The sequence below is a fragment of the Anoplopoma fimbria genome, chromosome 7 (genome assembly GCF_027596085.1).
Source record: "Anoplopoma fimbria isolate UVic2021 breed Golden Eagle Sablefish chromosome 7, Afim_UVic_2022, whole genome shotgun sequence".
Taxonomy (NCBI): domain Eukaryota; kingdom Metazoa; phylum Chordata; class Actinopteri; order Perciformes; family Anoplopomatidae; genus Anoplopoma; species Anoplopoma fimbria.
In genome coordinates this window covers 1,560,132-1,572,994 of record NC_072455.1, presented here as the reverse complement: position 1 = coordinate 1,572,994, position 12,863 = coordinate 1,560,132, and the positions used below count along the sequence as shown (strand labels likewise).

General features: G+C 37.2%; 1 protein-coding gene and 1 long non-coding RNA gene across 3 annotated transcripts; both read right to left on the bottom strand.

Annotated features, from left to right (window-relative positions):
• Positions 1 to 14: 14 nt before the first annotated feature.
• On the bottom strand, positions 15 to 4,918 carry LOC129093408 (Fc receptor-like protein 5). 2 transcript variants are annotated; one of them, XM_054601425.1, is made up of 5 exons: positions 4,872 to 4,918; positions 3,842 to 4,099; positions 3,493 to 3,744; positions 2,334 to 2,526; positions 15 to 1,240 (listed from the first exon to the last, which is right to left on the bottom strand). In XM_054601425.1, exons 1-4 carry the CDS (start codon positions 4,900 to 4,902, stop codon positions 2,381 to 2,383), a joined length of 687 nt encoding a protein of 228 aa, XP_054457400.1. In that variant the 5' UTR covers positions 4,903 to 4,918; the 3' UTR covers positions 15 to 1,240; positions 2,334 to 2,380. The 2 variants fall into 2 exon arrangements, with proteins under 2 accessions (XP_054457400.1, XP_054457401.1); XM_054601426.1 differs by having other exon boundaries at positions 15 to 1,234.
• Positions 4,919 to 10,585: 5,667 nt separating this feature from the next.
• On the bottom strand, positions 10,586 to 12,484 carry LOC129093418 (uncharacterized). The gene is made up of 3 exons (XR_008531290.1): positions 12,397 to 12,484; positions 10,941 to 10,996; positions 10,586 to 10,687 (listed from the first exon to the last, which is right to left on the bottom strand). It is a non-coding gene; the product is annotated as an uncharacterized LOC129093418 (long non-coding RNA).
• Between the last annotated feature and the right edge of the window lie 379 nt (positions 12,485 to 12,863).

The following is a 12,863-nucleotide window of genomic DNA, read 5'->3' as shown; positions in this document are numbered from 1 at the left end:
ATTTAACTCAAGAGAAGGTTATGATTCAGGTGTCTCCTTTAGGACCCTATCAGACGGGCGGAAAATGTTCCCACCTTTCCCATAAAGCATCCAAATAAAACAATAACATGAGCGAGTACCTGAATGCAACAAATTCCATTCAAACAGATTTAAAGCGTTTGGAAATTGGGACATCTGCTGGCAAATCTTTCTTAATGCATCGGTGTAGAAAGGGTGAAATTTGAAATGAGCCGGCTGAAATCAACAATAAACAATATAATACAGATGAAAATGAAAACAGGAACGTCACATGAGTAAAAACATTCTGAAGCAGTTGTTTCGGGGAAAATACAGCAAACTGACAGATTTCACTTTTATATATATTTTATGGGACAAGCAGCAGAGTCTGGTGAGAGAAGCAGAGTGACCTCCAAATCAAAGTAAATGATGCGTTAAGGTGTAACCAAAAGACCTTACAGCATCATCAAATAAAAAGTTAAAGTGCAGTGGTGTCTGTTTTTTAAGCGTACAATTACAAATTCGCAATATTTTTGGGAAAATAACATAACATGTTAAAATGTTCATGAGCTTATTTTTTGTGAGGTTTGTGTGAATGTTTCTCAACGTAGAAGCCGTTTATTCATTTCCGGCTTGTAAATGAACATGGACAGCACAGGTACACAGATATATGTATATATTGCAACTTAGAAATAAGAAAGGAAAACTATATAATGATTTTTAACATTGTTTAAACATAAGTCATGAGAGTGCTCAGTGCGTGTAGAAAGATTATTAAGTAGGCATCATGTTTATGGAGGAAGAAAAAAATAATTACTCAATAAATAAATGATTAGTCACATTTTATAATTAATAATTAATTAATTAATAGAATGTGACATACATTTATATTTCTGTTTTAATTTCTTCTTTTTTTCATTTGCCTTTTTATGAACCTGTTTTGTTTAATTTCCTCTTTTATTTATTTTATATTTTCTTAAATAAATAAATAAATCAATTTAGCATTTTTTTGTTTTAAATGTATTTCTAAATTTAACTACAATTTTTTTAATCTACGCATTAATAAAAAACATTTTTTTTGTCAGGTTCTAGCCTCTATAGATGTTATAGTAGCTAAGAGAAGATACAGAAGAACCCAAACCCCAAACACAGAATTATAGAAAAAAGTTGTAGCTCTTCTTCTTCTTCTTCTTCTTCATTCCAGCGTGAGATGATCAGCTGTACTTTTCGGCTTCAGCTCAAGCTGCAGAACGACCAGAGGAGAGAATGCGTTAAGGAAAGTGAGCACATCACCTGCTTCTTTTTTCACTTCCTGCTTTTAAACTCAATGTGGCTGTATTGTTTTTGACAACCAGCTCATGTACTTTCCTGTAAAAACCACCAAATGTTCTAATGTGGTTCATTCTCCCTCTGAAAATAACACAGAATCAAACCTTCTGGTGACTAGTAGTTCTCTTGAATACCTATGACCTATGTTGAATACACTTCCTGTAAGTCGCTTTGGATAAAAGCGTCTGCTACATGACTGTAATGTAATGTAATGTAATGTAATGTAATGTAATGTAACAAGAGAGGCCATCTTCACACTTCAGTGAAACAGGATATGAAGCACCAACATGAACAACAAAGACTCAAAGGAACTCGGACTGGAAACTTTTTTAACTGCCTCTCTAATGAACAAACAACTAGTTCTGGTTTAAACACGAAGAAAGCCTCTTGGATCAGCTGGACAATGCATCATATCGAAGCTGAAAACACGGCTGCTTTTCTTTTTTAGAGATACGTGGTTTTCACAGGACAGCAACGTTACAAACATGATTATCTTTAGAATATGATGCATTGCTGTAGATTAAACTAGTTAAAAACATGCAACAGAAATCCAGCAGAAATATTAATCCTGAATATCTGATATAATAGTAAAACATTTTACTTTTCAATCAAGATTGCTACTTTTAATACACTTTTGATGATATAATATCTTACTTCAGTAAACGTTTGAATGCATGACTTTTACTTGAAGTGGAGTATTTTCACAGGGTCGTACTAGTACTTTTACTTGTGAGGGATAATATTCTCCAAGATTGTCACACAGATAAAAGTCTGTAAAGTCACCATCCATGATCCAGTGAGGTAACACAACGGCGATCGAGTAAACGGCCAAAAACACACCTGCAATTACTGCTTATCGCCACTGTTGCCGCCCAAAGAGAACGAAATAAAGATTTTTAATTGCGAACTTTAAGTATTAAGTATTTCTCCCACAAATACTTCTGGCTCTAATAAACACAAATACAAAGTCTGCCTAATATCCATCTCTCAAGAGAGCATTTCCTTACCTCTGACCTCTTGTGGAAGAGGCAGACAGAGAAGATGATGATGATTGTTATACTTTCAGAAGTGTCATCTTTCGGTACATGCATATACACACTATGAGTATGACAGTGTAGAGGACGAACAGCAGGATGGTACACAGCAGCCTGGGCAGAGGCATGATGGGAGGAGGATGGACGTCTTTAGGCTGAGGTCTCACTGTGAGGATAACAAATGAGTTTCAAACATGTCACATAATGACATCTGGTTTCATTCAAATCTTAAATCAAATTTTACTTTTTCCAATAAGGCCTTATGAACACTGATCTAAATGTAAAGGTGGAGGTCACTGTGGCTTCAGTGGAGTCAATTTCATGAGGTGCATCGGGGGCCCTTCCAGTGGAGAAAATGGGATTTCTCTGAGGTGCTTCCAGTGGAGAAAATGTTATAACGTTCCCTCTAGGATTCTCATTGTTGGGCTGTCATGTGGAGAAAATGGGATAACGTTCCCTCTAGGATTCTCTTCCAGTGGAGAAAATGGGATAACGTTCCCTCTAGGATTCTCTTCCAGTGGAGAAAACTTGATAACGTTCCCTCTAGGATTCTCTTCCAGTGGAGAAAACTTGATAAAGTTCCCTCTCGGGTACTTCCTGCTTGTTGGTGCCCCAATGTGTGAAGCTGCTGCCCTTGTTATATTATTATTAATATATTATATTATTTATCTCCCCTGCCCCTCGTACAGCCTGTTGTTCTTTATTGTTTGTGATGGAAACATTTTTAAAATGTTTATATTGATGAATGGAATCAAGTAAATCAAGCACAAAAATAAAAAACAATCGATTGACTTAAAGTGCAGGTGTGGAGCAGGACCGTAGACATGGTTTTAGAAATACTGAAGTCATGGGTCTAAATCCACCCTCACGTTTATATTTAATAAATTCAGTTAATTGTTTTCCTAATTTAATTTCCTAACATTTTGGTCTAAATGCTTTTTCAAAGCCTTATTCTCCCACGAATAGATATAAAGTATTCAGAAAACACTGAATTCTATATTTAAAAATAGTCAAGTTTAACTTTATGGAGACAAGAAACACTGGAAGCAGCCTTAGAAATCACCCGAATGTCTTAAACCTTAAACATCTTAAATATGTGAATACTGTAAAGAGAAGCAGGACATCATGTCACCTGCCAGCCAGCTCCGAGGTGACTTCCCCTTCGTTGGGTGTTGACACATGTAGATGCCTTCATCAGACATGGACACCTTGGTGAGGACCATCTTTCCTGCAGGCTCGGTGCCGATGAACTCGTCATTTCTGTAGAACGTAGCAGAGAAATTTGATGACTTCTCTTCGTTTGCTTCCTTGTAGGAACAGCCAAGTGTCACCTCGTCTCCCTCCGTCACAGGAAGCGCAGGGCTCTCCAGGATCACAAGACCCTCTGGTAAATAAAAGAATACATTTACATACTTGTATTAAAGTATTAAACTTTGCAAAGTCTGTTAAATTGCAGAATATCCATGCACATTTGGTATTACCTGCCACTGTGATGTTGACAGTGTTGCTGCACTCGCCCTGCTGATTCTCACACCAGTACACTCCGGTGTCTGATGGGTAGATGTCCTGAATGTTGCAGAAGGACTCACCTGGAATCCCCCAGCCATACCTGCATGTATCATCCGTTTTAAAGGAGGTGTTCCTTCTCACTTTCCAGCCGCTGGAGTTTGCCACACACTTCAGAGAGATCTCTTCATGCCAGAAGAACTGAGATCTGTTGGGAGTGATGCTCAGCGTGGCTGCAGGAGGGGGGAGGGGAGAACAGAGAATAAAGACCAACTCTGCAGCTCTACGATGCTTGTTGACCTACTTTAGCTCATCGTTTTGGTTTTACACCACATTGACACAGATTAGGTTCAACTTTACTGTCATTGCACAGAGTACAAGTACTAGTACAACAAAATGCAGTTTTAGTATCGAACCAGAAGTGCAAAAGAAGCAGTAAAGGTGCAGTGCAATGTGCTGGATAAATAACAGTATAAATAACAGATAAATAATAATAATTGACATTGACCCAGATGTGAAATGTTCAGCCCTACAACCTCATTCCGCTCTGAAGCAGGAACAGCAACCACTCCCTGTCCTCCATTTAACGGCAGACAGACACAGTTAGAAACTAACTTGTGAAAAGAATGGAACATCTAGCAGCTTAAAAGCCAGAGATTCCTCTCAGGAATTGGTGGTGGAGACCAAACCAGAGCAAAAAAAGTGTGGACTCTTTAATCAACGGACAAACATCAAAGGGATGATAATGTTACTGTGTCTGGTTTTAATTGTCTTCTGAAAATGGATAAATGCATCTTTAGAAATGAATCACTTTTTCCAGACGGAGTTAAAGTGACTTCAGATAACACATTACTTCTCTCCTCACCATGAAATTGTTCAATTCAGTTTTTATTTTTAATGATAAACATTTAGCATCTTCAAATAATTACTTAACTTTAGAGCAGTTTTAGTTTTAGCAAATTAAAAGTGCTGTAAAGTTAAGTGAAGTCAAGGTGAATTACTTACAGAACATTAGGCTGAGCGACATGATCTCCATCCTGTGTCGATCGCAGTCTTCTCTAAGTTTTACAAGGTAGTTGACCACATCCTGATTCAACACAGGAAATCATGAATGTCAACGTTGAACAATAGCAGGCTTTCAATTCCTATTCTTGAAAATGTACAGTAAACATTCACATCACATTTTAGTTAGATATGGACAGAGTAGGGGTCTTCCTTAATTGGAATCCAGTGAAAGTTTATTATAATATCTTAAAGAATTCTTGTATTAAAGGTTCAATATAAGAACATTCAGAATATGAATGCCATTTGAGCTCACTTTGCCTTTATTTATTTATTTTGATTGTACAGTAAAATCACATGAAATTCGACATGGACATAGTCAGAGTCATCCTGAACAGAAATCCAGTGGAAATTGTAGCGAACCAATAAAATACATATTTAAAAATAAAAAAATAAAAAAAAAAAAAATAAATATATATATATATATATATATATATATATATATATAATTATTATTTATTACATTATATGGGTCTACATATTACATTATATAACATAATAACATAATTATAACATAATATTATTTAATACAATTTTTACAAATAAATATGACTTTTTATATGATATTATAATTGGATGTTATACAATGTACAGCATAATGTTTGCTCTTGACTTGTTATATCATATTGGTCTTTGTGCTATTCGAGCTTTTTGGGTGTCCAATAATACCTGCAGAATATTTTCGGGTAACCTAACACCCTCTCCACCAGAGGAGGGTCTGACGTCACTCTGCGTGAAACCGAAAGTAACAGCAGTGCTTCACAATGTTTTAACTTTTAATACACTTTAAACACGACATTTGACTTTCTTTCTTCAATCTTTTGAAAAGACAATTACTTTGTTATTGTTTTTCTTCTTAAACTATAACAAAATGTTCGTCATTATAGGATTCATATGCTTTCTGATCAGGATAATGACTACATGGCGTATTTGTTACTATCTGTTTGACAGCTCTCACTTATTAAAATCCTGTTTCTCACTTTTGATTTTCATATCCTATATGTCTCCATCACTGCTATTGAGATCATCCCTCCACCACCATATACACAGGTGCATCTCAATACATTAGAATATCATTCCATTCAAAAAGTGAAACTCATATATTATATAGATTCCTCACACACAGAGTGAAATATCTCAAGCGTTTATTTATTTTCATTTTGATGATTATGGCTTACAGCTAATGAAAAGCCAAAATTCAGTATCTCAGAAAATTAGAATATTGTGAAAAAGTTCAATATTGTAGACTCACAACAATAACGGAGACAACTCACAACTGTAAGTTATCATTTTCTAAATACTGCTGTTGTTGTGTAACGGAATTTAGTTTTAACATTTCTTTAAGCGAGAATGTTGTTAAGACTTCAAATCTGCGGTCGAGTTATCCAGATAGAGACTGATGGAAAACAGCCCGACGTCTGTCGGAGATATGAGATATATATATATATATATATATATATATATATATATATATATATATATATATATATATAGAGTATCCATATATATAGATCTATATATATAGATATATCTATGAGAGGACCAGAGAGGAGACCGGGCGGTGATGCTCATGCAGCCCGCTGACAGCAGCCTGATCTCGGCTAGGCCTCAAAGTTAAGCAGCATAACTTTACATTTATATTGTTCAACTTTAACTTTGCACCAAGTTAGAGCCCTGCCTTTGTGCTTCAGACCGATTTGTTTTGCTTGTCTTTATTCACTATTATACACACGTGTTATAATTGCTATTATTGTGCAATCAAACTAACATTAAAGCAACTGAGGAAACCCAGGCCCTCATTGCCTGTATGACTGGGTCAAGGGATGGAGACAGGCCTGTCTCCATTCAGATGATTCATATCTTATTGAAGAGGCAGTGTGTCACTCTGTGTCACTCTGTGTCACTCTTTGTTTATGTTTTTTTCCAGGGACTTTGTAACCTCTTCTGACCTGGAGATAACTGCCAAACAGAACAACAACAAGTTTGCTGCAACAACCAGGGGCGGACTAATGGAGCAGCATCCGTCTGACTGAACCACGGCCAGCTGGTACAGTCGGTCTATTATGTATCATATTTATTGCTTATTTATGTGTTTTTACTATTTGATATTTATTAAACTGTGTTATAAATATGAATTGTCTATCAATTGTTGAAGTCTACCAGAATAAAGTTTCCCTCTAACCTCTGACCTGTTTGATCCGGTGCTTCCTGTTATTAATGTAATCTATTTATTTCATTGCTTGATAGGCAGTGTAAGAGCACACCTATCCTCCCAGGTTCTGAGTCCAAAAGTTACAGTAGCCTACATGATGACTGTATTATAGACATGAAATGTCCTGTTTCTGTTGATGTCTGTCCTGGTTAATGACTAATGATGAAGTACAGGTAGGCTACTTCTGCACTGATGTATTGTGATGTTTGTGCACCTAACTGTACAAGGCCTGTCAGACTGAGTATCAGCCTCTTTATGTTGAGTACCAAGAAGACAAATGGCAGGTCTGTATGTGGAATGTGTGCTAATCCATTCCAATATTAAACTAAAGTATCAAACCTCCCCTGAACTGGCCAGTTTATCAGGTCGGCCTAGATAAAGCTAATGTAGTCTAATATAACAGTCCTGTGTATACATGTTAACTTCAGCAAGGTTATGATGTTGCTTTGTTAAAATGTAAATAGTTTTTCAGAGGTGTTGGTCCATCCCATGTATATGAAGGGTAGACTAAATATTAGAAACACCTCTCAGTATAACGTTACAGTTCAACAGCACCACAAACCAAGCTGACAAAAAATAAATCACCACCTCTAAAACATTAAATAAAGACTTTATACAATATTAAACTGCATTAGTTTTTAACCTAGGGGTGCCAAGTAAACTGTCAAGTCTACATATAAATGATAGCAGACAGGTTAAAAAGCATAGGATGATTAGACAAACGTACAAAGCTAGAGAGACAGGCTAATATGGCCCCTCCTCTTCAGCTGCTCTATAAAGCGCACCGACAGCAACGGCAACCAGCCTCTGATCCAATTTGATGTCCTTATCATTTTTTACATTATTATATTATAATTATATCATTTTCGTTTTATTGTCAATATATATTACAGTGAAGATAACCGGAGTAGACAGGACCAGAGCCGAGCTGCTGACGTCATCAAGTTCGCTGCTGTTCCGATTGCAAAATGACGTAATGACGTACTGCGTCCTCGGGAGTCTGTACTCCCGAGTCGAACTATCCAAGTCTGAACTAGCAAGTTTGCAAGTCCAAACTTGACGATACTTGGTATTGAGAAAGGGCCCAAGACAGAGCAGAGAGAGCAGAGGGCAGCACAACACTGCACGTAACAGTTCCATATTCTTTTTTCAAATAACTGCTGTGAGGGCGATTGGTCTGTTTGTTCCAGGATTATCAGCTTCTTTAGCAGGTTTAAAGGGGAAAACAGCTGAATGAGGAAACTGACTTTATACTGAACCCATGCTGAAGAAACATCCTTCTCTCTGATGAAGAGACACCGTGAGGACTCGTGGTAAAACAGGAAATACTGAAGTGGCAAAATAAAGTAGAACATACCTGAAGGAACAGGACGAGACAAAGCATCCGGTCTGTTCCAAATGTTATTCACCATCTTTTATGATTGTCTTTGTTATTCTGACTCATTGTGTCCAAAATAACTTTTAAACGACTTACAGCACAATGTACAGTTATGATGTATATTAGTGGGATTCATGTGAATATTAATGGATGTAGAGAATAATTTAGTCTTTATTTATTTTGAACAAATACAATGAACAGTTAATATGGCAAATGGTCAAAAAATAAACTCATAAAAAAATATCAACAGTCAATTTTACATTCATGAAGAGCAGCATGAAGAAATCTCATCATATGTGGTCCGACCAATTCTTCATAACTCAGACAATAAACTCGATATCCATCTTATAAACACAAAATATGCATCTCAACTCAAACAACTTTCAGCACGTTTTACTAAAACATTTACTCGACAGATAAATGTCACTGGTTATATTGCACATTCAGACTTTTCTCACAAATATATTAAAAGCAACGTAAACAAGAATTCATTTACAGCAGTATTTCAATAAAATTAACATCCAATTTACATTTACAGAAAGCAGTAGGACTAAATATCCCTCCAACACTTTATACAAATAATTCACTAAATAATTATCACACAAACACAAAATATGAAACTCAACACAAACAACTTGCAGAACTTGTACTTCTACCTCAGAGGAAAACACTAAAACATTTACCTGAGAGAGAAACGTTCCTGGTTAGTTGCACATTCTGACGGTTTTCTCACAAATATATTAATAGTTTTACTTCATAAGAAGGTTTTGAGTACTGTTACTAAAGCTGCTCATAAATCAAGTTATTAAGTTCTAATATGTTTTCATGTGAGAAAGTAACCATTTAGACTCACAGTATGTCAGTTTATCCAAATAATAGAGTAAGTTTGCTGTGATGGTTGATAGAGATGTGAGAGCTGGTTTAAAACTAAACAGTCTGATGGTAAAATCAGACTGAAAGATTCATTTAGGCATTAATAAACTATGAGCTTCATTTTAAAACATATATACAAAGAAATAACCGCAGAGAATAACAGATATATGTAACAGACAAAAATACATTTAAATACAAAAGACTTTACAAGTTTACAAGACTTCTCAGCAGTATTTCAATAAAATAAATTTTGCTCCAGATTTCAGATCTAATAAGTGGACTAATGAGTTGATGAGGAGTCCAATCAGAGTAATGAACAAGAGCTCTGTCTCCTCTGTCATCTATCCAGCTCTGAGGTCAGACTGGAACTGGACAGACAGTGATGAAGAGGAGGATGAAGGAGATGAAAACCGTCCTAGATAACCCCTCTGACCCGCTACGACCAGCTGTGACTGAGCAGCTCATTCACACATCAGATCATCACAACCAGAACATCAGACGCTGCTTTGGACCAATATACCGATGAGAGACTGCAATCCTTTGTATTTAGAGAGAATCTTTAGAATAGATGGAGGGGTTTATGAATTTTTCCACCACCCAGACAGTGATGGCAACCCTGATGAATTTGTAGAAGATTAGTGCTATAAACAGTCCCAGTACCACTCCCAGTCCACAGCAGAAGACGATCCATCCCAGACTCTCTGGTTCTGATGGACTTCCTGTCGGTGAAGCATCTCTTCCTCCACTTGCTGTGTTTGGTGTCTCAGGTTTGGGCCGATCCCTCGCTGCTGTAAAGAGAACAAACAAGTCTGTGTCATTGATGTGAAGAGAAAACATCTCACTGACAAATAAAACTAAATGTCCACATCAGATTAAACTGAGGAAGTCCACAATAATGTTCCTCTCAGGTTCTTTTTTATCCAGGAACCAACTCACCTGTGACATTGAGGTGACATTCCCTAGAACCAACATCAACACCGTTGAGCACATCACAAAGGTAAAGACCCGAGTCATCAGTCCTGAGTCTGGACATGTGGAGTCTGAGTCGTCCTTCTCTGAGGACGTCTTTGTCAAACTGGACTCGTCCTGAAAACCGTTCATGCTGAGACTCTGGAACCTCGACGCCTTGATATAGATGAAACAGGAAGAAGGGTCTGAGAACCGTTAACATCTTACAGAGGATAAAAAGGGAGTTGGTGGAACCGTCTCTTCTGGGTGAGAACGTCCATTCCAGTGTGATGTCGTGGTTCTCCTCTGCCTGATAGGAGCTCTGTGTCACATTCACTACAAATGATCCTGTTGAGGAGACAGAGAGGGAAAGTGAGGAGCAGACAAACTGACAACGTCACCATGAGAGCCTTTAAGCTCCACCTGTAGATGTTTACTGATCCTGAGCTTTAGAGACACAAAGGTATGAAAGAGGAGCATGATGTAACAATAACTCCAGTGTTTGTTCCCTGACATTTTAAAGTGGAGGTCATGAAGTGTGTCAGTGAGGCTGAAGGTGTGTTTAGTGTGTGTGGATCACAAAGTGAAGCTGTGAACTAACCAGAGACACAGGAGGTCAGTGTGATGAGCAGCAGGATGCTGCAGATCATCTTCTCCCTGAGAGAGGAGACAGAGGAGAAGAGTCATCAACGCATCACATCACAGTTCAAGAGACGCCACCTACAGTCTGTCTTTAGTCACTACAACACTTCTTCTTCTGTGCTTCTGGTGACCACATGACTGACCAGAGGACCGAAACCAAGCCAGGAACCAGTGCTGAACTTCTGCCACCAGATGGAGCCACTTCAGTAGATTAGAATGATTAAAGTGAAGGAGAACGAGGAAACACTGGCCTGGTTTAAGAAGAAGTAAATAATGAAGCTGCATTCAGGTCTCCTCAACAGAGACTCAATGGAACTAAATGTTACCGGACCAATCAATGTTTATTTCATGTATGTTCTTCTGAGACAGTAGACTATTTAATGATTCATTATCTATCTGTGATCATCATGTAGTTATGGTTTAACCTCCATATTATTTAGATATCATTCTCATGTATACATTTGTCTCTGTCTCTCTCAAACTTTAATACTTTTAAAACATGAACCAGCAGCCGAGTCCAAATGAACCAGAAACACAAGACATGGATTTAACTATTGGTCTGAAAGATACATTTAGAGTTTTATGAACATTACTTATTGATAGTTTTCACGAAGAAACACAAAACTTTGTGTAACAACTGGGATTCTTTAAATACCAGCTCTGATCAGATGATCATCACTGTTGTTGTTGGGAGTGGCTCTTAGTTTCACTTTCTATTTGCTTTAAGGACATAAATGTCTGACATAAAAACAACTACAACCCGTCACGATCACATTTCAACAAGAAAACTCTTCTGTTAACGTTTGGTCAACATACAGTTTAGTTCAATCCACTGAAGGAGGTTTTATTTCCTCTGTTTGGCAAAAATGAGATCCCGACTGACGTGAACGCGCCTTCATCAGTCAAACAACTCGTCTTCTTTGTAGCGTCTGTGTTGTTTCCACATTTTTTATTAAACTCACTGAATTCATAAAAAAAGAACTTTCGATGCCCCTTGATTTCATATAATGCTTGACCGAGGTTTCGCAGATGACGGCTCCCTTGAACGCAGTCGAAATCCCAAGAAAAGACTTTAAGTTAAATAAAAAAATAAGTCAGGATGTTTGATGAGGTTTAGTTTTGTTCAACATGGACCTTAGACTTCACACTCTGTAATCCTGCTGACACAACATGCTGTCTGGGTTCTCATTATCATCTTCTTAAAACACACACACTGTATTTATAAGCTGTTCTACTGTTTAGTTGTAATTTTCTTCTGATTTAAAACAAGTTTTTATAACTTTTAATGTTTTTATTAAACATTCCCAAATGTTTGTGTGTCACTTCCACCATTTAACCCTCTCCCTATAGATAAAGTATGAAGTGCTGGTCTGTGTTGAGGACTAAATGTTAAAAGTAGAGAAGAAGGAGCCTACCTGTCAATCATCCTGAGAACACTGAGTCTGTAGAGATCAATAGTTCACTGTATCAATAAGTCCAGAAAGAACGTCTTCACTACACGAGTCACTGAGTCTGTAGAGATCAATAAGTCCAGAAAGAACATCTCTTCAACATGAGTCACTGTCAGTACAGACAATATGATGAACTGGTTTAGAAACAGCAGAGTTTATTATGTGAGGAATGTGAATCTCGCTTCATGCAAAAGGGGCGGGACTTTCTTTGTGTTTGGTTAGTCTTCTGTGTCTGTAATTGTGAGAATATTTATAGTCATGTAACATTACGGTCGGACCGGTTTGCTGGAACATTCATTCCACGTCTGTGAGGCCGATCTCAGCATGTTTAAAGTAACTTGATGAAAAGAGAATGAGAAGTAGGTGACTCCGTTGATGCCTGTTCAAATACAACCAACGTCAATAAAGTCTTCATAGTTCTTGTTGTCAGT